The following is a 24,022-nucleotide window of genomic DNA, read 5'->3' on the forward strand; positions in this document are numbered from 1 at the left end:
AGACAGAACAAAAGTGCTTCGTACAGAACTTTGGGTGGAGTAGGAATTGAGAATTGACTACTATATATTATTGTGTGATTAAAGTTCTTAGTTTTTTTACAATGCACTGTCCGTGAGACTTGTTACAGTCAAACATGTGAATGCTGACAAATAATGAACCACGCCCAGCAGTGGTTCTGCAGCTGGGTTCATAAAATATCATCCCATCACCGTGAAGGCACATATCTGAATTACAGTGGGGAGAACAATAAACCCCTACACTGAACCTTTGCCTTAGCTTGTTAGAAATGTATATTTATCAGTTTATCTGATTTTATAATGGGGCTATTCATGGACTACCCCGCCCACAATTCAAGTGTCTTCACGGCGGCAGGAGATGGCATTTCACTTTCCTCCTTACTTGTTCTTATCAGCAGCAGGGCTGTAATGGCTCCACATCCTGTTTTCCACTGTGACACCTACTCCTAAATCCCCAGTTTTAAAGACAGGATAAGAACCCAAACAATGGGCAGGCTTCCCTTCCCTAACGGTAATAAAGTTACAGTCGGCAGGAAACAGTTACTATTGGAAAAACACAGTGGATTCATTCACGTCCACTAAGAGAGAAGTCCTAGACCTAGAGTATAGGAGGAGGTAACAACCATAGAAAGTTGACAGTTTATCCTCAGGGCGTGCGGCCCCTGTGGGGACCAAACAGCAGAGTAACTGCAGTCAGCAGCTTCTCAGATTACTCCCCTGACAACTCCCCGACTCGCTTAATGTTTTTTCAGCCTCCTGTCACGATGCTGCTGCACACAAAAAAACACACTGTGACCTTTGAAATAGTTTACTGTAACTGAACCACTAATTAATGTGCTGCTTAGAGGTGTGGGGAAAGTTGTGCTACATGTACTGTACAATACAACACTGTTTCATACAGTATAGGAAAACTACACTAACAATACACCCTTGTGGTAAAAAGTAAAGCTTGTAAACGTCTCTCACCTCGAAGCACAACTGCAGCTAAAGTACATAAAAATTTAAGTATCAAATGTTGGCATGTCCCTCAGAAAGAAATGTGACCCAGTTTAATTATCTGTAACAATGAACTAGCTCACTTTGTAGAGCTGCCAAAGCAACCGTGTGAGGTGTGACTAGGAATAATTCCCAACCCTCAGGTGATGAAATGTGAACCATTGTGCAACAGAGCCCACACAAAAGCCATGACAGAGACATATGTGTAGCGTTACAGCGTCAACCCCCCCAATCCAAACAATACCAGCGAAATGCACTGACGTAGGGATAGAACACTTTTTTTTTTTGCTCCTGCATTGACACTTATTGATTTCACACACACATTCTTGTGATTTTTTGTTCAGGAGTAAACAAAAACCTATTGTTTGCCCCTCCCCACCCTTCACCGACACACCCACACAGGAGCATCTGACTGCATTTCTCTCCTCCTTATCATTTATTTTTTTATTTCTTTACAGCACAACAGCAGCAGACATCGACATGAGCAGAGCAGACCAACCTCCTTAACAGAGGCCCACTCACTCTGCTCATCCTTTCCCTTTCGCCTGAAGCGAAGCAATAGAGTGACCTGCCTCATTATGGGGGCCAGACTACACCCAGGTGTTACAGCCCCTCTGCATTTATCATTCCGGGTGGTTAAACATTCCAGATGCTCTTCAGAGGAAAATGACGGCCTGTGAGGGCAGGTCCTGACCCAGCCCTCCACCTTCAACAAAGCTGTGAATGATTCATAGCATAAAAACCTGTCCTGAGCTTACTGTGTCAGTGTGTTGCAGCACAATTATCGCTGAACTTGGGAAACAACCTATGCCATTTAAAGAGATATTATGTCATTTAAAGAATTGTGATAAAAGCATGTCAACCTACAGAAGACAATGCTTTAATTCATGACAAGTAAATGAATGAAGCCAAGGAACACACATCACAAATGTCCTCTTATTAGTCATTCTAAGCAAATTCATGTGTGTCTCATGTGTGTAATTGCATTCTCATGATTCTCCTGTTAATGTTAATTTAATCAGGGTACTTATTGGTGGAGAGCTTCAGATGTTCTGGACCATCCTCTGACAAGAAGGAGCACTCACCTGAAAAACAAAGACACGGGGTATTAGTGCAATCAGAGCTGTGGGACATTAACATCAGGGCAAGATACACCATAAAAATATATAATAGTCATAACAGTGGGTAGAAGATGAAAATGCGGAGTTCAGATTTATGGTTTGGGAAAGCCATTAGACGAATCAGTTATAGATAAATCAGCAAACATGGAGACAAAGACAAAATGGTCTCCCATATGTGTTTCATTATCAGACAATGGCATGAATGGATACGGCCTCTGACATGTGCAAACACTTCAGTCAGGCGGACACACTTTCCTCCACATGCTGGAACACTTCTGGTTTTAAGAGCTGTATGACAAAAAGCATTTTTAGGAACATTATCACGGTTCAGATACTGTACATCTCCTTCAAACTCAGGTCTTTTGGAAACCCTGTTGCACAGAAGAGACCCAGTGAAACATCAGGAGTGAAGCTCAGGTTAACTGGCTAATATCACCATCTACTGGACAAACTGAAAAAAGGCAAGTGAGCAAGTTGCTGAGAACAGATAGGTACTGTACAATCATGACACTCAAAAAAGCTGTTTTACTTTGCATATGTTATATCAGACATACGGTAGTTATTATTGAAGAGGGAGAACAGCAGGGGCGGAATATAACTGAGTACATTTTGTGTTTTACTATTGTTAAGTTTTGAGGTATTTTTGATTCATTTGTTTATATTTTTGACTTACTTATACGTCAATTAATTCTAATATGATACTTTTTACTCTACAACATTGTATGTGAGTTACAGAACATGTGATGAATTTGTAAAATGTTATAGATGAAACTACCCAGCAGAATGTAAAGATCTTTAAATTAGCTCCTATTTGACCTGCTAGAAAATGTAACATGTTCTTGTGACCAGTGGCATACTTTATAATAACTTGTTATAATAATACTAAGTATTTTTTCTTTGCAGGAGTTTTGCTTTTGATGGAGTTTATGTTATATTGTTTATGTTACAGGTTTCAGAGTACTTTTACCACAAATAGCCTGGACTTCTAGACAAATTCAGTTTAACTTCTTCGCTCTTTCACAATCATAAACTCTACAGGGCAAATTGTTTTTAATACGTTCAAAGTGAGAAAACAGCTTGAGGCTCAACACAGTAAACAAAGTCTGACCTGTTCAAGTACCACCAGACTAATGATGCTGTTACTGTTAGCTTCAGCATGTTTCAGACTTCCTAAGTAACTCGACTATTTCAGATGAAAAGCCCGAACTTTACAGCTGTCCTTTAAAACAGGGGTCACTCCACCCTGCCCTCAACACTTACCACGAACCACCCACGTCGTTCTGCTACCGTGCAGGGCCGACTCCTCAGACGCACGCACCCGTACATGTAAGCTTCTTATGAATCCCAGCGACCCATCGTCGTCCCTGCTAGTGTTTCTCCTGTGTAACCAACACTGTGTTTAAATCATCACCTTATGACACTGGTGATCTGAGAAATATCCTGTTCTAAAATAGTAGCTGTCTAACTTTTGGTATGGTTTTCAACAGCTGACCGTCACTGCCTGAGTGTTTATGATGAATACTTATAGGAAATATGTGACATAAAGTGAGTTGTTATTATGTTACGGTGAGGAAAATAACATTTTAGTGGGTAGGTTTAAAGAATTTATGGATTTACATACCACATGCTGCAGCTGAATTCAAATGCTGGTGTTCCCTTTTCAAGGCCTTACTCGTTATTACTTTATTTCAGACATCTGGCCAGTACAGGAAGGCGTTATATGACTAAAGGATAGGGTATAAATACAAAGTTTAACCACTCAACATTTATCAGTTCTTCACAGTACATAATGAGATTTACTGTGCTACTGACATCATTGATGCCATTTACTTACAACATTATATTATTACAACTACCAATTATTTTCTCAAGTCATCTTTTAATCATATCTAAAATGTGAAAGAAAAGAGTCACAATTTCCAAGTAAGATTCCGTATTTCTGAGCAAAAGACCTTGTGTAGATTTTATATTATATCATCATAGACAAGAAATCCTCTAAATGTTTTACATTTATGGATAATAATTTCATATGATTTTTCATTTGGTATCTGTTAATATGAAAAATAGCCTATATTCACAGTGCTTGGTGACAAATCAGTACATGATGGTAAATTCTGTCAAGGTGTGGTTTATGGCAGGAATTTGATGCACAGGAAGTAATAAATTAAAGTGAGGAACATTTTGCCAACAATATTCCCTGAACCGAAAAACATGTCAAGTATACTGTAGGAGAAAACTGGACACCGCCACCAGCTTCTCTTTTCAGCAAAATGCACCGTTACTTTGTGCAACTGACATGTGATAAAAGCTGCTGCCACAGTCACATGTCATGATTTATGCTTGTGACTTTTAACAAAATATGAAATACAGAACAACAGGATGTGAGAGGAGGCATCCTGACAGCGCAGTCAGTCTCTCCTCTGGAACATCCCATCATCGCCATATTTCCTGAGTGGACAGTTTAATGCTGCCGGTTAGTGACATTAAAAAAAAAAAAAAAAAATAGTGTGTCAAGCACAACATGATGTACCAAGGAGAACTTATTTCATTTTAAGGAAAGTGCTTTCATGGAACAGCGTCCATTCAAGAGCAATCAAGAGTGTACACTTCTGACTGAAGGGCCTGTCAGAGAGTATTACATCTGTTCAGACAGATGGCACCATGGTGCTTCATCCCAGCAGTCAACTTGGTAAGGACAATGTTATGACAATCATGATTTCTGCATGAGCTAATACAAAAACAAAGACAAGTCTAGTGTTGAACATAAAAGGTGTTCTTGATCTTGTAGGACCACTGTCCAAACATGTCCATCCATTTATTGCCTTTTTTTTTAAAGCATTTAACCCACTACACACTGTTTAGCAGCGGGTGGAGTTGACTAGCATGTCTATTCAGTGAGCAAGTTGCTGATGAAGACAGAGCTGCTTGATCTGAACGCACATCAGCTCAGGTCTGCAGCTAGAGGGAGGTGACATACTGTATGGTTCCTTATTTCTTATACAGTGACAATTAATACTTAACAAAACTGTTGATAAAGTGTTTATACGACTGCAGCATCATCATCATCATCATCATCATCATCATCATCATCATCATCATAAATTACCTCGTTTTGACCAAAAGTGTGACACAACAGCATCTACACCTTGAAATATTTAAATAACAACACATGAAATTCTACTTAAACGTGGACCGCCATGCGTAATAGCAGTGGGATCTGATGCAAATCGGGAGGGGGTACAAATCCATAAAGATGACCTGCTACCTTCAGATGACAACAAGGATTTAATGAATTGCAAGAGAAACTTTTCATACAGTATAAAGCAGCTTTCGACAACAAACAGAAACTACATACTTTTAGTGATATGCAGTTGAAATAACCAATGTTATTGATTTTTTTTGTATTTCCATATAGTGAAGTTTTGCAGGGACGGAGACCCCTGAAAGAGGGAGGCCAAAGATTACCCGTGCAATAAGCCGTTTGGCTGCCCACTAGGGGCCGGTGACTGGAACTCGCTTCAGTCCAACAATAGCAACACCCAAACACACATTTCCACCAGTGCTGGGAACACTGGTGACTGCCAGGCAGACAAACCTCCAGCAGCCAAACATTCCTTCAGACACACAGTGCAGCACTTCTTCTCACTCAGTGGGAGGTCTTTGAATCGTGCTGCAGCCTGATGGAGGCTCAGTGGGAACCTTTCCCCCGGTAATCCCAGAGACTGCAACAGCTAAAAAGGCCTTTGAGAGAGAGAAAAATCTCCTCCTCTGTGGACTGAGCGTCAGCAGCAGCACGGCAGCATCGCACTCAGCAGAGCGCGGGGACGGGTAATATACAGCTCAGGCTGCTGAAACAGGGACATGAACTGGCAAATTAGGGAGTCGAGCATAAAACAAGACATTTACTACTGTTACACCTCTGAAGGTTTAATTCTTCTTTGATGCAGCGTTATGGGATGAGAGGTTGCTGCTGGACCTCCTCTGTTAGACACTGACACTGGACAGATAGTGGTTTTAGCACTTTACTTTTAAAAAGTCACTCGTAAGTTCAACAGTGACTCAACTACTATGACATCATTTTGTTGATATGCTCTTAAAACTGAGGATTTAAAAAACATTTCACCAATGACTCAATGAGAAACATTTGACATGATAAAAATCCAATTCAGTATGTGATGCAGATGTGATGATACCTGCGTTCCTCTGTCTGCTCATCAACATCTGTACTGTAGGCCTAACAGGAGCTGTCACTGTGTGATTGCACATGCTGAAACTACTTTGTCCAAGGGACTCTTGCAATGTATTCACAGCTTTTTGCATTGGAGCTTCAACTGAATGTGAAAAAAATTATAAAAGGACAGTTTTGTGTTTAAATCTGCAGCAGAATAAGAAAACCTTAGAAAAAAATGCTAGAAATGTCAAAATGTCATTAATGGTTGGTTCCTGTAACATCTCATCTGTTCTTGAGAAGAAAAAACAAAGTCCTAATCACATGTTTTGAGGATTGGTATGAGGACAATAAACCTATAGTCCCCACTATTATGTCACGCACAATCATTACAAGCTTTAAAGCATGTTGCTCTGTACTCAATGCAAGCACAGACAAGAAAAGCAAACAGGCTACAACATCTGAATGACACAATGATGCAAGTGGCAAACACAGAAGAAGGAAAGGGCGCTATGGAGAAGAAGAATACTGGCTCATAACGCCAACTCACAGTACAGGGTCTCCTGGATCACTGCTGCTCTACTGCACTATTGTTTATTTTTATGCATGCATTTGCCTGTATTAGCTGGTGGTAATCATGAGCCACTCTGCTCTGTGCTACTTTAAATACACTTTGTGTCAGCACAATTAAGCACAAATGCAGCTGCTAGTGAGATTCTCCTTTATGACAGGAAGCTTATTACCCCATGTACAATGCTGCCAAGCTAATATGGAGTGCAAAGGAAATGGAAAGACTTTTAAAATAATTTGAGATAATTATAATCATACTACTGTACTACTTCTTATTTTCTATGGACCCACTACTGTCTCCTACAAAGACTGCTTGAAATCCTTCCTACACCACAGCAAATCGTCCACACATTCCCTCAGGCTGGACACATACACTGCTTGCATTGTACTGTGCAATGCTAGTTGTATAATGTCATAGCTGTTGGATGATTTCACAGAATCAGATTCCAATACACAACTCAACTCATATATTCATTAGCAACCATACTGAGCAAACACCAGCCACCGCATGTTGAAAAGCTACAGTCTAAGCAGTGCAGTAAGTTATATATCTTGGGGCATTTTGCATTTTTATCTTCTTTTTTTGGACAGGAGAGATGAGTGTCACACAAAAGTTAGGAGACAGAGGAGAGAATTATACACAGTCCACATGTTTGATTCAAACCTGCAGCAGCTGCAACTGTAAGCCTATGGTATGCACTCTGTACTGGGAGAGCCACCGGAGCGCCCCGAGGACTTCCATAGTTGTGTAAGTCTCCTTTTCTTTATCTTACATTTGCAAAAATGAACTTGTCCAGACTATCTGGAGGAGGCAGACTCCATAGATATAGATATCTGTGCATTTTTGTCAGACATCTGCTGATTGGGCTCTTCGAGTCTCTATCAGAGTCTAAATGATCACCAGTGCATATGTGCAAATACTACTAATGCATTACTTTAGATGCATACGTCTTGTATATAATTCCTATTGCAGTGTGAATATTAATCTTGTAATGACTATGAAGCATGTTATAGTCAAACATCAATGAAGGTGTGTCTGTTTCAGGCTAATCTAGTAATGTAAATACCAATGAGAAACGCCGCACTGATGCAAAAACCCTGTAAATCCAACACTGCCATAAAACAGTGGTGACTCGCCGAGCTGCATCATCACCTGCAATGGCTCAACGACATCAGAAACATTAAAGGGATAGCTCTCCTCCAATGATACGGCAAAATTTGACAACTGACAAATTGGTCTCCCTACACGCAAGCTGACATCCAGACAGACACCTGTTATGTGTTTGCAGCCGCGTTAATATAGTTTGACCCATGTGCGGTTCCACCCCCAGAAATTCCCTCTTCCCCGTCTGCCTTCCACCTGTATCACTTTACCTCGTGGTCGTGGCTACCTGCCTCTTTTCTCTCCTTTCATCTGCACTTCTCTTTCTTTTCTTTTTTTTCCCTTCTTTTGCTCAGCTATGCACGACAGCGTGGCTTACCTTTGCTCGAGTAGAAGGACTCCATGCCGAACATTTTTACGGTAAGGTCCAAAGATCGAGTCCAGATCTTGGAACAGCCGGAGTCGCCAATTCCCTGTCTCTCTGCTTTTTTTTATCTCAGCGTGTCACGTCGGATCCGTGACTTTCTCTCACTATCTGTGTTCGTTCTCCGCTCTCTCTTTCAAACACGTCACGCTGTGTAGATCAACAGAATGGGAGTCCCCCCACCCCCACCACCACCACCCACACCCACACCACCAGCCCTCTCACCTCCTTCACAGGTCAGAGCCGCCCTCCATAATAATACCTCTGTTCGTGTGTGTGTGTGAGAATGTGTGTGTGTGTGTGTATAGCACTGAAGTGTTTGAAAAAGAGCTAAAATTTCAGAGCAGCAACAAAGGCAAACAAGGGCGTAAAAGTTGAAAGGGTACAAAGAACAAGAGCGAAAGGATGAAATTAAAATGCTTTGTGCCGGAGAGACAGATGAAATGTTTCTTTCAATAATTACAGTCACATCGCAGTATTCATGAGGCTAAATGTGAGAGTTTCATGCAGCTTTGAGTGGAGGAAAAAAAAAAGACCCTAACCCAATTTCCACCATTTAATGTATCATGATAGTGTGTCAGGGAAATGAAGCAGAAGTCTCTTGCTCTGCAGAGAGAGAGAGAAAAAAAAAAACCACTGGGTGACAATCCGACAGAGACAGCAGTCTTTTCTGATTAAAGAGACAACAAGCCCACAGAGTCCGGCCGAGGCGGGGGGGCTGCAGCATTTAAATGCGCTGGACCGGTGCCACATACTGTAGTCTAACAGACCTGGCTTTGTGCCAGCACTGAAGCCAGAGGAGGAGGAGGGGGAGCATGCATGCGTTGTGTAATATACTGTAAAAAGAGGGTGTGTATGTCTGCAGGGTGAGACAGTGTCAAAGTTACAGTATATACAATGTATGTATATAGGCGTCAAGTCATCAGGATTGTAATGTTGATGCTATAGTGAAGGTGAATGCCTTAAGCTATAAAAAAAGGCACAGCGTAGTTTACACATCCTGCATTTAGTGTAAATAGCGGCTGCAGTTACAGTGTAGTTTAAGTGTAGCTGTTTAACCATGCAAAAGGTTAATGATTAACACTCATTCCTTAAATTGCAGCGCTGCACTACGCACACATTAACCCAACCTGGAGATATCAAGTGGACCCGGGGGAGAGAGAGAGCTGCAAATGAAGCCTGAGGACAAAAAAAGCTTCATTTTCAACCAACAACAACAGCCTTTTGGTTATAAAACGTCTTTTTAAAGTTGATAATTGGAAGACTTCTATGATATCTGGATGCAGGTGACCTCTAGCGGTACAGTAGAGCAGCTATGTAATTATTAGTCATATCTTAATTGAACATGAAAGCGTACTCCTGAGGTGATGAAGTCTTTCTTTGTTCTTCTCTCAGTCTGAACAAGCCTCTAATCCTCCTGTGAAAAAACCCAACACTACAACAGAGCCACAGCGGGAAAGGAAAAACCATCAGCGCTGATGTAGTTCTCTTTAACAGCCAGTCGTGTGTGTTCAGCATCAGAGTTCTTTTCTTTTTATTATCTTTTATGCATCTGTATCTTGTATCTGCTCTGCTAGTGCACATTAATAGGGATTCATCAAACTATATTGGTTTGTATTTATTACTGTTTGCTGGTAAAATATTCTAAGGTGCAATAACTTTTTTTTTTATTATTGCTAATGTGAATCTGCCTTTGGTAAATATCTTTTATTTAACTCTTGTGTGTTGTTGTCTTTTTAATCTCTTTTCCAAATAGCAGCCAATTTTATTGTGTTGTAGTCTCTACCTAACTTTCGTTGTACTCATACAGTGACAAAGATTTTCTGATTTCTGATATTGAACTTAAAGACAAGCATGTGATATTTGATCATTTTCATAATCAATTTAACTGACACAGAATACTTATCAGGTATTTATTTTGATCCATCCTCAGATAATAGACTTAAAAGCCTAAAAGTTCCTATCAGCTTCCTGAGATCAGATGTATAGACTGGGTACATTCACATTCAACTATCAGATACTACTACTATAGAGTAATAGGTAAAGGTCTATCAGGCCCAATAACCGTGCATGTCCTGGCATGAGAGTCAGGCTTTAAAATAGCTGGCAGGTTAATTTTGGCAACTATAAGCAAGCTAGCACTGACAGGCCTCACAGCCACCTCGCTGTGAGCTGTTGTAGTATGATTTTTCTGCAGCAGGTACAGTAAGTAGATGCTTCAGGGCTTCTCAGTGAACTGTAAGACAGATTTCATAAATATCAAATGAAAGAAAACTGCTTCCTTCAGTCATTACAAATGTTTTTTTTTAATGTGCAGGAAGTTTAATTCTTTGAAAACTGTAATACGAAGGTTTGGTATATATGAATTGCATTGCTCCTGCCATGAAACACATGTGGGTGCTCAAGCGATCAATTAAGCAGGCCAATCAGATGAGACATCCTTAGAAAAGGTTTTGTAAGATCTGTAAGACAAATCATTTAAACATGGAGGGGATTCAGCATCAGCGCAACTCTGCCCAGATGTGGACGGCCATCAAAACTTTCACCAAGAAGCACCAGAAGAAGAATAAACCAGGTAAAGGCCAACCCACACATCACCTCCATGAGAGCTGCAGACCTGGGATAAATGTAATTTATGAGAGAGTTGCTGGAATAAGCCTCTGCTCTCAAGAAAGAACAACATTGCCTGTTTAAATTTCTCTTTCTAGACGTCCATTCTCTGGACAGATGAATCCAAAATTGAAATATTTGGCCACAATCACAGGGTTTGGAGGGTTCACAAACTTCCAAACACTGTATGTGGGTCACTTATAGTGACAAAGAAATGCTAAGGAGGATTTTAATGTACTTAAGATCTTTTTTTGTTTTGTATTCCAGCCACAAGTGTACTGTATTTGGATCATTCAGACAGAATACGTGACTAGCTACCTAAAAAAAGAAGAAAAAAGAAAAAAAAAGTGGAGCACTGAACAGGTAAAGAGCCAGATATTTCCCCAAGGACATAAGGAACACAAAAGGCATCAGGTTTCTTGAAACATACCCCACAAACGCTGGATGTGTAGAAAGACAACTTTCACTATATTAACTGAATAAGCTGAATAATGTCAGTGTCAGCTTGTAGTGTTGTCCCTACAGACTACAGACTTACGATGAAGATTACTGACTTCCTTTCTGCTGCCAGTAAACTCTCACAGAGGCCAATTTTCACTGACAGTAAGAGACAATAGAGTCATTAAGAGGAAGTCTGTTCCTTTTCCTTGGCTTCTTGTCTGGTGGTGTTTGCCACGAGGGGGGACACCAAATCAAATCACAGCTGCCGAGCTGATGATCAACCTTACTACAATGTGAGGTCTTTCCCCTGGACCTCACTATCGCCATAAATAGTTCAACAACAGAGAGGGGAAACTACGTGTGATGCATTTCCTAACAGGGATGCAGGACTGTGTTCCAGGAATGTCCTGAATTGTGTACAAAGTGCTGGAGGCATTGTGGAGAGGGGTGTGAAACCAGATGCAGAGAGCCTGTGTGACAAAGAGGGCTAATGTGCCAGGTTACAAAAGTGAGAATGATAATGTGTCAGATTTAGCATGGAATAAAAAACACAGGTTAAATGTAGAGTTAATGGACAGAGTCTGAACCGCAGCAGTAACATGCTAGAGAAAGCCTGACACATAATAAACAGCTAACGAAAGGGCTGTAATTCCCATGTGGTTAAATACAAGGAAAAATGAGGGGAGGATGTTCCACAAAACAATACCGAGCGTCACATAAGCCATTGTCTGGCTCATGTTGTAAAAAAAAAAAAAAAAAAAAGCCCACACAGGGCAGACCACACAGACGCCAGATGACCTCCACGGTTTGATGATAATCAGAGCATCATCATCATCACATGCCGAGCAACATTTTCATTTATCTCAAACGGGAACATCTAAGGTCAGACTGCTGCCATTTCATTAAGGAAGAGGTGATGGAAACTCATTCCATCCTAAATTTTGGAAAAGGTGAAAGTGAGGACGATTTCAATATATGTTGATGAATGTTAGTGTCATTTACAAACTATTTGAATGTAACCTTGTTGCCACTTTAGATAAAAAGGACAAACATATGGGCTGTGTCCCATTTCAGGGACTCAATCCATTGGAGGCAGCATTTGACATCTGAAAAAAAAAATGCAGCTGATGAAAGCAGTGTCTTTTTTCTTTGTTCCTTTTTCAGGAACGATAAACTGATGAAGCTAATCAGCACTATGTCAAAAAAGGGCTGAAAAGTTCATTATCTTAATTAGTTCGTTATCAACCGGGGAAGATCATCATTTGCTCCTCGTGAATTTCCTTGATTACCAATAACTGTGTGGTCAGAATCTGTGAGTCATACGTGGTCAGAAACATTCATTCTTTGACTCATTTGTTGATTGTGCATCCCTTTTGATAAAGAAGTCTAAACAAATAATCCTAAAATGGGCAAATCTCTGTGTCTAACGATCGGTCAGTGAGTCACTTCCTGTCTGAATTAGTTTTTAAAAAAGCTGCTGTTTAGTCATCTATGTGTACTACCGACCATGAGAAGTGAAACACTGGTTTGATTTTCCCAAGCATTGGATGCAGATTGGAGACGAGACCACACCCGACCTGTTTAATGACTTATCTGCACACTTGAAGTTCAAGGGGCCTGCTGCCGATCATTCCTTCAAGTTCAGCATCCAAGAGGAGGATTTCTTCGCCAAATTTTAGAAACTCGTAAACAATCCTCCCAAATTCTTATCTTACTCTCCTCTGAGCTTTGAGGACTCATCCCACTCCTCTGACATGCAGCTTTTGTCCAACAGATTGTTGCCTTTTTTGGCAGCTGCCTGTCTCTGATCAAAGACTTAATGTTTGTAGCCAAAATAACATCACGCTTTACTTTAGAACCGCTGCCAAGTTGGATTACAGTGATTTTAACCAGGCTGCTGTAGCACTGCACGAGCAAACATATCCATTTTGATAGAAATGAGTAATGGCTGCACAGAAGCACAGGTGAAGTCGCACGTTTTATGTCTCCGTTAGGGCAACTACAACTTCCCGAGTCCTCAAAAGCCTCCTGCAACTTTTCCTTCCCGTCTTTGTGCTCTCTGTTTCTTCAGTTTGTATCAGTGAGAACCAAAATCGTGGATCCAATTCAGCAGCACTTAAAAGAAACAATTGTAACTAAAGAGAGTGAGCCAAACAGTAGATCTGCCAACAGTATCTGGAAATGGCGTGATTCACATAGGACCAGAGACTACTGGCTCTAAAAGTAAAAGAGAAAGGAAACACAAAGTAATAAAAAGTTGCTACAGTCTTGGAGCAAAGTCATGTATTCAGCCTGTAAGCGTTTCTTGCAGGTTTAGTAATATACTGCAATAATAAAACATTTTTAGTTGCGGTCCTTGGCCACCAGATTCCAACCTGAGGGTGTCATATTGCCTCACGATCCGACAATCTGGACCTAGGACTTAGCGATGGGCCGGATGGAAAATAACACTGCAGTGTTAGAAAATCCGAGGGCATGATTCATGACAAACATGCACGCAAACGCACAAATACACAAATACACAGACAGGTGTGCTGCTCACATCTGGCACAAACGCTGCACATCTCTGTGTCACACAAACACACTGGTCACCGCGCTATAAAAGTGTCACATTTTGAGTAACAAATAACACACACGTGAAGCATGTAGAGCATCTCACTCTAGTGCGAAAATGAGGATGCATTTATCATTACCCCGTCCTGTGGCGCCTCCTCATGTCTGGCAGCAAACACCGGCCTCAAACTGCCCTGAATGCAAACAGTGTTCTCTGTAATCAGCAAAACTGGCGATAACCTGAGCAGCCAGTTTGTTACTGGCACGGCTCGTCATGCACATGAATGCACTATGACGGCAACACGGAGAGACACTTCAAAGAGTGGTTCAGATAGACACGCAAACGCTGCAACAACATGTGATTATGGGAAAATGATGTCCCAAAAGACCACTGATAGCACCTTGTGTACTGTGCTCCCTTGCGGATCTAATACTGTTTTACTTTTTGTTGTTTTAAAAGGTGAAAATTAAAATCCAAAGAACAGTAGCGACATCATGTCGGTGTGACGAATCAGAAGACAGTTAGAGGTAAACAACCACAAGAAAAGCTGGACAACATCCAAATGCAACTTTGTTTGACACGCATTCATTACACAATAGGCTGGAAGCCCCCGTGGCCCTGCATCTGCAGCCTTGGACTAACCCTCTGTTTACCCTGCATCACTCCAGACATGACAAATAGCACAGAATGTCACCTCTGCCACACATTCCTCAGGTCAGGAAACAGCGGTGCAGCAAAGTGTGACAAACGGAAACCGAGTGTATGTAAACGTTGGAAATGTGAATACAGACTTCCACGCAGGTCAGTGGCTGAATTCTGTTTTTTTTTAACCTGTGGCACAAAAACAAGGGAAGTAAAAGCAGGAAGACGGAGGGCAGGAGCGGTCACCCCCCGAATACCTGCAAATAGGTCAGGGAATTCCCTCTTACCGTGATTAGAGAGGTGTGTGTGTGTGTGTACACAAGTGAATGAGCGAGCAGTATGCATGACTGACAGCGGGGGCTCCAGGATCATCTGACGGCTGGAAAAAGATAATCTTGTATTTAAAATGGATAAAAGAAAGAGGAGGGCGTCTTTGAAATCCGCCACAGCTCTCATTATATCCAGAAAACTAATTTTAGGCCCGATTCACCATAGTAAAGTAAACATCACATCTGTCAACAAATGTCAGAGTTTACACCAAAAGTGTTTTACTGGCCTGGCAGATGTTAAAAACAAGTGTTCAAATTGAACTCTGATTTAATTTCCAATTTTTTTTTTTTTCCAAACATGTGGGAATGCAATACAAACACATTTACAAACCCAACATTTCCTGCATAATAAAAGTTATTTCCGTCAGACAATAGAAGAGAAGAGGCTGCACGCACACCACGACCTCACCCTGTTCCCCACTTCAGTGTGTGTCTGTGTCGCAGCTCGAAATGGATTACAGGACAGTAAATGTATTGAGGGTTTTTTGACCATGACTTGACGCCTATTTATTTTCTTGTCAGAACGGGAACAAGAGCGGTTACTGAGTTATATATTACCGCCACACACAGAGTGTAGCTGGCATTATTTATGTCTCAGCCACTGCTAGAAACACGTCTGTGTTTACTGAGATAATTGCGTATAAAATATTGTGTATCATTTTCATGAAGCATGTTGCAAAAGACAAAAACCAAACACATGGAGAACATTTTTTTTTATAATTCTACCATGTCAAGTGTTATATTGAGTCCTTCAATCCAGTTTCAGGATATGATCAACCCTGAGGTTAAAGATCAAGGAAGATGAGACCCTTACTTGCCTCTACATAAGCTGACTGTTAACCTATATTTGCCATAAATCATGTGTGTGTGCGCGTGTGTGAGACACCAGGATGCTACAGCTGCTAATGCATCCAGTAGCAGTTTATGGATCTCTGTTACTAGATACAACAGGCAGGAAGGAAGGCCTCTAGGGTTTTAAATGGCTGCAGATCCCGACCCCCCTTGGCCCTCTGTGTGCAACTGACACTGAAATCAATTCAGAGAGGAGATGGAAACATGGCCTCCTGTACATGCACATGCATGTGTCCACGTGCACACATACATGTCCATTAGGGACGCATAAGTATAACTATCAGTACAGATCATTTTCGGTCTGATATTGGCCAATAATTATTAGCCAAAATACACAGATACGTCTGATAATGACAATTCTTTACTGATTACTATCAAAATTAGCCAACATTGCCTTGTTTTCACTCATTTTCAGTCCGTTTGCCCCCTGAGATAATTTGAAACAATAAGAAATGTTGATTTTCTAAGAGTCATAACTACTGTATCTTGTTTTTGTTGTGATTACAACAGTAGTGATGTCGATTATATTATTTTGTTAAATCAGAAGCAGAGCCATAATGTTTAATTCATCTTTACTCACTACATCTCAGCCTTTCTAAACCTCAGCTGTGTATATAAACTATTGAAAATGGTATTGATTATCAGCATCACCATCAGTAATGAGAAGCAGGAAGTCATCGGTTATCCGTATTGGTGGAAAAAAAAGAGTTATCATGCAACCCTAATGTCCATGCACTGGTGTGCCCTGCCACTAAATATGTTGCACTATGTGCAGAGCATCAAACACTGAGTCAGCCTGAAGTCCTTGTCTAACTTTTGCACTGTGGTGAGATCCAGTAAATAGTTTCCTATTAGTGCGAGTGTGCGAAGACTCACACACCATCGACAGAAAACACAGTGTCAGACAGCCACACGTCTGTAATTATGTAAAGCTTTATTCTGGGACGCTGATGAAGAAGTTTGCTTAATTCGATCATCGCTGGTGTTTTAATCACCACCGCCACCATTAATCCCGTGGTTCAAGATCACGCGTGAGCATGAGCAGACCACCTCAGAAGAGAAGTGCCTGGTTAATGACTGGGGCCTGTGTGTTAAGTCAGCATGAAACTCATTTATCAAGTGAATCAATATGACCACCTCAGCCCTACGCCATCACTCTACCCTGACAGCCACACACCACCCTAACCCACCCTTTATGAGTGGGGAGTGGCATCATGACACCACACGATCACATTGTCTCCTGCTTTGGACTCTCGCGGAGTCAGAGTCAGTTGATTTGCCATCAGCAGAAAAGAAACCGCATTGGAAAACGATTTGCAAGAGCTGAGCTGAACACTTAGGACAATAAGACGGTAGACAATATTAACAACCTAGAATAAAACAAGGTGAATGAATATAGACAGAGACAATTTGCCCCCACGGATGTAGGCCGACAATCACCTGACCTGAAGAGTATAGGAGTATGAAATACATGGAATGTATTTTAAGTTACTTAACACTGGTTCCTACAGGCGACAGGAACAGGAATATTATTTAACATACATAAAAATAAAGTGTGCGATTTAAAGTTGTTTAGACTATGCACAGCACTAGGAAAAAAACTGTTTACATGCCTAGAGAGAGAGCACTTGATCGCACGATACCGTATACCCGACGAGAGAATGTAGTGTGTACAGTGGCAGGGTGACCAGTAAGGTCATTTACAATATCTGCAGTTGTAAATGACTTCAAGATCTGGAAGGTCAATACTGGACTTCATTTAGGAGTCCTGAGAATCTGGAAGAATTGTTTTCTTTATTTCTACAGGAAAAGCCACTCATTAATAACATAAAATAAGAATGAATGAAATTGCAATCAATGAGTTCTTCTTCATAGAGAGCCCATGTTGGGTTCCTTTGATACACAAAGCTCAGCTCTGCACAAATAAATCTGGCACGACTTGCTTTTCCCATGTGTTCTCTGTTTGCCTGCTTGTGTAATCTTACATATGTACATACATACATATCTCTGTCTTGTTAAACGGCTGCTGAGAGACATGCATCTCATGAAGTAGAGTTACACATATTAACAATGCTAACACTGTGTCTGTCATCTCCTCTGTCTTATCTTTCTGCTCATCTTCTTCCACAGCGCAGCACTGATCTAATTCTTAGCATTCTCCACTTCCAGACTCTTTCATGTTCCTCATCACAAAAGTGACGACAGGAACAGGGACGGCACGTGCCAAAAACTTGTCCCGAGAGGTAAAACCTGACGGGCCACATGTTGTAAAGACGTAGCTATGGCGACGTGCAGAGTGATGACAAAAGATAAAACACAAATGAGGACAGGTGAAAGCAGACAGACACCTTTTTGTGTGACAATCGACAGACTTTGTGCCACATCTCAAACTGCCTGTCACACACATGCTAATTAAAGCTAGAGCTGCCCATGCATTAGGCACAATATCACCACTATACTAACTTTAGCTGAGGCGCAGTGATGTTTGACTTTGCATGCATGGTTTGCATGGCAAATTTGAGGTCGGAGTGTACATCCCCCAAATAGTCTTCTTTTAAAGTCTGTTTCCGCAGACTGGGATGCAGTGACACACTTCTTTGTTAACAACACAAAGGTTGTGGACGGAGAAAGCAGCACCTAACACAGGCAAGAGGAGTCCTCTCTGCTTTTATCCACAGCTGTATCTGCCAAAAAAAAATGAAATGTCCTTTTCATTTTGAAATTGAGAAGCTGAGTTACAAGCTGGGGGATATTCCGAGTTTCCGCTACTTCTCAAACAATACCAGAGTCAGACACCCCTCCCTGTCTGCCTTCCTATGAGACACAGTAACATAATAAAACTGTCTCCCTCATTCTTTGCTGTCCAGCCTGTTAATTTAATGCCAATCCCACATAACACACATTTATGTCAAACTCACACGTTTCGGATCCTGTGAATTGCAATGTGAATATGTAAAATACCTTTCAGAGAAGTAATCTCATTTTGGATAGACCTGTAGCTGTCCATTGTCACTTTTTGGTTTCCTTGAGACGAATGATGATGCCGAATGCTGATAATATTGATGAGGATTCAAAAAGTGTCTTCCTGTCTGTCTGGCCCAACTGATGACAGAGCTGGTGCTTTCTCCGAGCAGATTCCTGTGTCTTAAATCTTGTCTGTCTCCCTGTGGTCACTGTCCTCCTGTCTGTGCTACTGAACGTCTACTGACCGGGACCCCTGCTCTGTTTTGGTTCCTGTGATACACCATGTGCACGAACACACACACTTACTCACACTGTTACACACCCACATACATACACACACACACACACACACACACACAAATGTGTAGTGTATGCAGGAATCTACACAATACAAAGCTCCTCCCTTATCCCCTCCCTTTCCTCTTCCTCCTCCTATTTTTACCTAAAACTGGCTACTCAGTCTGTCATTGTAAAAGTAAACTCAACCAATCACTGAGTGCTGTGCCACAAAGCAGCCAATAAGGATAAAGAGTGGATTAGCTATTGATCGCTCAGTGAGAGTGACAGTAGGAGGGAGTTTGCAGTGGATACGGATTAACAGGAGGTAGAAGCAATTTCTGTTGGTTTGTTGAGCAAAAGACAGAAAGAAATACGTTATGTCATGTTTGTTTGTGTGCGTGTGTGCGTGTGCCTTCACCACACCCGGATCCCTGCTGTAATCCCAGGATGAGGCTGCTGCTTACACAGATCGACTGCAAACATATGGGGAGATACAACAACTCCCTCTATCATTCCTAACTAAACTGTCTGAATGCTAATTACATATTGACCCAGTTATGTACAAGTTCCACAGAATGAAACAATGATTCTTTGAGGCAGCCACTGGTTAAACAAAACACTTTAACTACAATACAAAGGATTTTCAAAAGGGGCTCAAATCATCAAGTTTTGGTAAAAAAAAATAAACACTATTACTGCTATAAATACATAAACATGTAGAATCTGTAATGCAAATATTTATCAGTGGAAAAAAAGTTGCCTGTCCATGGCTCACCAGAATAAACTGCCCCTTTAACAGTAGAACATTGGTACTTTTTAAAATCTGTTGATTTAATCTTACGATGTCAAACACTAATGAGGTTAGAGTTTTTAAAGAATGATTTGGTTGCATTCAGGGACAGACAAGGTTTTAAATATTGAGTTAAAGTACAAAGTGTTCAATCCCCCAAGGTCTTATGGAAATATTACATTCACAAGGCCAAAATCATGTTTTATGAAGTCACTGTGACCATGACCCCCCCCCCCAACCCAACCCCCTCAAATCTAATAAATATTGTGTCCAGCAGCTTCAGTATAAAGACATGGTCCTTCAACAAAGACCAACTCTTCCCCATATAAATTCCACAGTTGTTTGCTCACTGTGTTTTAACCTGAAGTGAAGGAATGGGAAAGATAACTGGTTGTGTGGTTTTACAGCTGAAGGTACACTAAGAGAAGTGCTTTCCTCTTGGTTGCTGGAATAGCCTGCTCCTTTATTATCCTCAAAGCTAAAGTGTATAATTACACCAAACATCTAAAAATTCTCCTCAGCTGAGAGTTCCCCCGAGCTGGGACGAAAAACATCTGTGGCCCAAATCCCAAATCTACTGCAGCGACTAGACTACTAATGTGACAGTAGGTGCGTTTCCATCAGCTGTTTAGATGCGCATCGAGATGTATCGCATCGGAAAATGATGATGGAAACGCCGTGATTCGCATTAAAATCCTCTGATTCGCACAAAATGAAATACGCTCGCTATGGCCGGGTTTTGGTTGATTCGAATGGGATGGAAACAGCTCTATGCGAATCAAGTGTGACGTAGCGCACTTTCACCCCGTCTACTCCCGTGTTTGCAGTTCACTCACAAGACAACATCAGGGTTTCCGCTGTCACACAACAATTAATTAATTGTGGCGCACCGCCACGGCAAAATAAAAGCCCCCACACACCTTCATATGTGATTACTGCACAGTTCTTCATAGTTCCTCCTCAGTAAAAAACAAACTTATCAACCAGCGTGTCCAGAGTTTATCATTAATAAAGTCTGGGGCGGCGCAACTCTCTCTCTCTCTCTCTCTCTCCCACACACACACACACACACACACACACACACGTACACACGGGTCGCGTTATGACGGTAATAAACATATGCGCTAAATCGCGCTGTCCGTCCGTCCGGCCGGCCGGGAGGGGGGGGGGGTGCAAAGTCCGTAGATGGAAACACACATGATTCGAATTTCTTTTAATGCGCATTGCCCAGTAATTCGAATAACTTTGGATGGAAACATGGCTACAGTCAAAGCATCAAAGTTCCACTCCAAACATGTTTTACACCACATAAACATCTGCTGTCATTAATAATTTGTTTAAACATGAAGGCTGGAGGCAAATCTCTCTCTGCCTCATTGAGGAATCTGGAACAGCGTTGTTGTTTTTTTTCCTCCACCCACCATCTCTGGTGTTACATCGTCAGGTGAGAGAGCAGCAGGATGGAGTAAACATCCAAGTGACTATCTGAGTTTCAGTCAAACCCAGTCTCAGATGAGACACAGTCTTGCAATTAAACATAAAATATGACATGTTGATAAGGCTAGTCACTTGGTTTTAATTGGATGGGGTCTTTAAGTATTTCCTAAAATCTGCTTTATAGTTATGGACGGACTCAGTCTGTACTTCATGTGAACGAACCCAAAACTGTCCTTAGTCAATAACTGACTTCCTTTGTACCGACTCTGTGGCTGCCTTGTATTGTAGGCATTCACATCCACCACTTATCAAGCTCCATCGCCACCACAGAGTCCCCTGCTTGTACCCAGTAGCTCAAGCTGTGGTCAAAGCCACAGGAAATGGATTAAACTGCACCAAATCAAAACATAACAAAATAAATGATGGCAAATCAATGCCTCCGCTAATAATCGGTTAGCCTCAGTCGCAGCTCAGACAGCGGGCGGCCTTGTTGCAGAGCTATGATTTGATTCAGCTCTTGTACGGCCTCTCGTACATAATAAAGGACGTCTGGAGGAAGCGACTGACACTTTCTTGGCAGCGGGGGGAAATGGAAGTCTAGCTGTTCTGCACTGTCAAGGAGAATTCAATCATGTGTGTGTGTGTGTGTGTGTGTTTTGGAGAGTGTGTTGTGAAGTGTACAGCTCTCAGAAGTGGTTGTGGCAGAAATCTCTGAGTACTTCTTGAGAATCTTTTTTTTTTGTTTTTTTATACCAGTCTTATACAACAGAATGACGCACACCAAACATGCAAATCTACAGATGGGCCCAGCTGTGTTTTTTTGTGTGTGTTTTTATGTGTGTGTCGAGTGTTGTGGCTGCTTGCTTTGGCTGACATCAGTGCCCCTCTGGACATGTGCCCATCTCTCTCTTTCCATGCCCGAGTCTTGTCACTGTGACATGTTCCATTAAGAAAAGCCAGACAATGGAATAAAAGGATGTTTATACTGAATTTGGTATTGACAATAGACAGTACAAGCACTTTCTACATGAACCGATCAATGTGAGGGTTTTTTTTTTCTTTTGCATTTTGAAGATAAGCAGGAATGGCTCAATTATGCATTTTGTAGAAAGTGAGTTAAATCTGGGATACTGAACAGGAACTGGAATGTAAGATGGTGTCCAATTCATTACAATAAAACTGCTTACTAGACAAATACCCCAGAAATGTTTTCCGGGCATGGGCAAGAAGAGTCTCTGTGGCTGAGCCATTAAGGCTTTAGGCTTCATTAGAGACTGTCTTCAGACTCTCCACACATATACAGTAAATGGCATGAAATAATTTATAATTGATATAATACTTAGGGAAAATAAAATCTATAAATGTGGCATGAATAATGAGAAAAAAATGACTGCAGTGTCGTCAGTAGTTTCGTTGGGAAACTAGATTTAAACTAACACACTGAGGCAGCTGTAAATGAAGTTGTAAATATTAAATGTGTGTGAAAGCCCATAAAGTACCGAACACAAACTGTGCCACATTTGATCATCATTAAATGTGAACACCTCCATGTGCTGCTACAACACAACTCAAATCTGGGCGGCTCAGCTATACTGCATATAAATGGCACATTAAACATTAAGACACCTGAAAGGAGGAAATAACCCTCTTATCAAACCAGGAAATGAGCAATTTGTGTTTCTGTTATTTGCCGACATGACTCATGTTTAATTGTTCCGAAATTCACCGTTTCCAACACCACACGTACACACACACACACACACACACATACACACACACACGGGGCCTGCAGCTGGATATTCAATCACAGATAATGCCTCTAATTGCAGGAGTGAATTCCTCAGTTGGAGGAAAGAGTGGAAATCTAATAGTGGGGCTTAATTGCAGCATGCAATGAAAACCTGTGAGTAAGCTGTATCTGATGTGGAGCCAGAGGGAGGTTTGGTAGCAGAATTGTCGAGATTATCTGTATTTGCTAGAGATTTATTACATAATATGTCGAGAGTCTGGAGAATAAACCGAGAAGTACTGTCATGGCTTTAAGGAATCCCTGTTCCTGGCTCTGAGCACACTACCTCATACATCAGGTAACATGGCAACACTGTGTATTCTTCTTTAATCCCTTATTTAACTTTTGCCCCGTGCCTAACACTCGGAATGTGCGGACGTCTCTTCAACTGTTTAATAGAGACGTAAAACAAACCCTGGATCTGCAGCTGCTCATACGGCTACATACTGCAACAAACACAGCGTTGCAAAGTCAAACACTAAGTCTTGAGTTGTTCAAGGTTACAAGGATGAATCTTTTCAGCCACTGGCAGTGTTTCATAACCGGGTCTGGGGGAGGAATGAGAGTTATGAGAAGCAGAGCTTTTGTCATGCTTCCCCGGGCAGAGCTGGAGTTATTCACTTCTGAGTACTTTTGTAAGTCCAGTGCAGACTTACAGCAGCATCCTGCCAATCTACACAAGAGTTTATTAGCAGCCAGGCAGCCCATAAATTGCTGAGCTCTCCCTTTTTTAAGGCCTGCTTAAGGAATCCTCTCTTAACTTCACACTAACAGTACGAGCGGCATTTCGCTGCATCCCTGATGAGTTTTCGACAATCCCCATCTGTCCTTTTCCTCATTGACTTTTTCAGCAGCGTGAGAGACAGCTAAGTGTGTGTGTGTACTGTGTGTGTGTGTTGAGTCAAACAATTCAACCATCACTGAAATCCTAGACTG

At 41.4% G+C, this 24,022-nt stretch overlaps 1 protein-coding gene across 21 annotated transcripts in view; it reads right to left on the minus strand.

Moving 5' to 3' along the window:
* The window catches only part of plecb (plectin b), a 122,483-nt gene that overhangs the window by 72,142 nt on the left and 26,319 nt on the right, over window positions 1–24,022 (minus strand). For 2 of the 21 annotated variants that reach the window (XM_085802751.1, XM_085802745.1), the window contains exon 1: window positions 18,789–19,104. The exons of 14 other annotated variants lie outside the window; for them this stretch is intronic. In XM_085802751.1, coding sequence (XP_085658877.1) covers window positions 18,789–18,834 — 46 coding nt within the window. In that variant the 5' untranslated portion in view covers window positions 18,835–19,104. Of the gene's footprint in view, window positions 1–8,354; window positions 8,580–18,788; window positions 19,105–24,022 lie in introns of those variants that run through there. 5 more of the 21 variants (XM_085802753.1, XM_085802746.1, XM_085802748.1 and 2 more) reach the window with 4 other exon arrangements.

This window comes from Trachurus japonicus, chromosome 16 (genome assembly GCF_045865225.1).
Source record: "Trachurus japonicus isolate A0001 chromosome 16, Traja_1.0".
NCBI classification, from domain to species: Eukaryota; Metazoa; Chordata; class Actinopteri; order Carangiformes; family Carangidae; genus Trachurus; species Trachurus japonicus.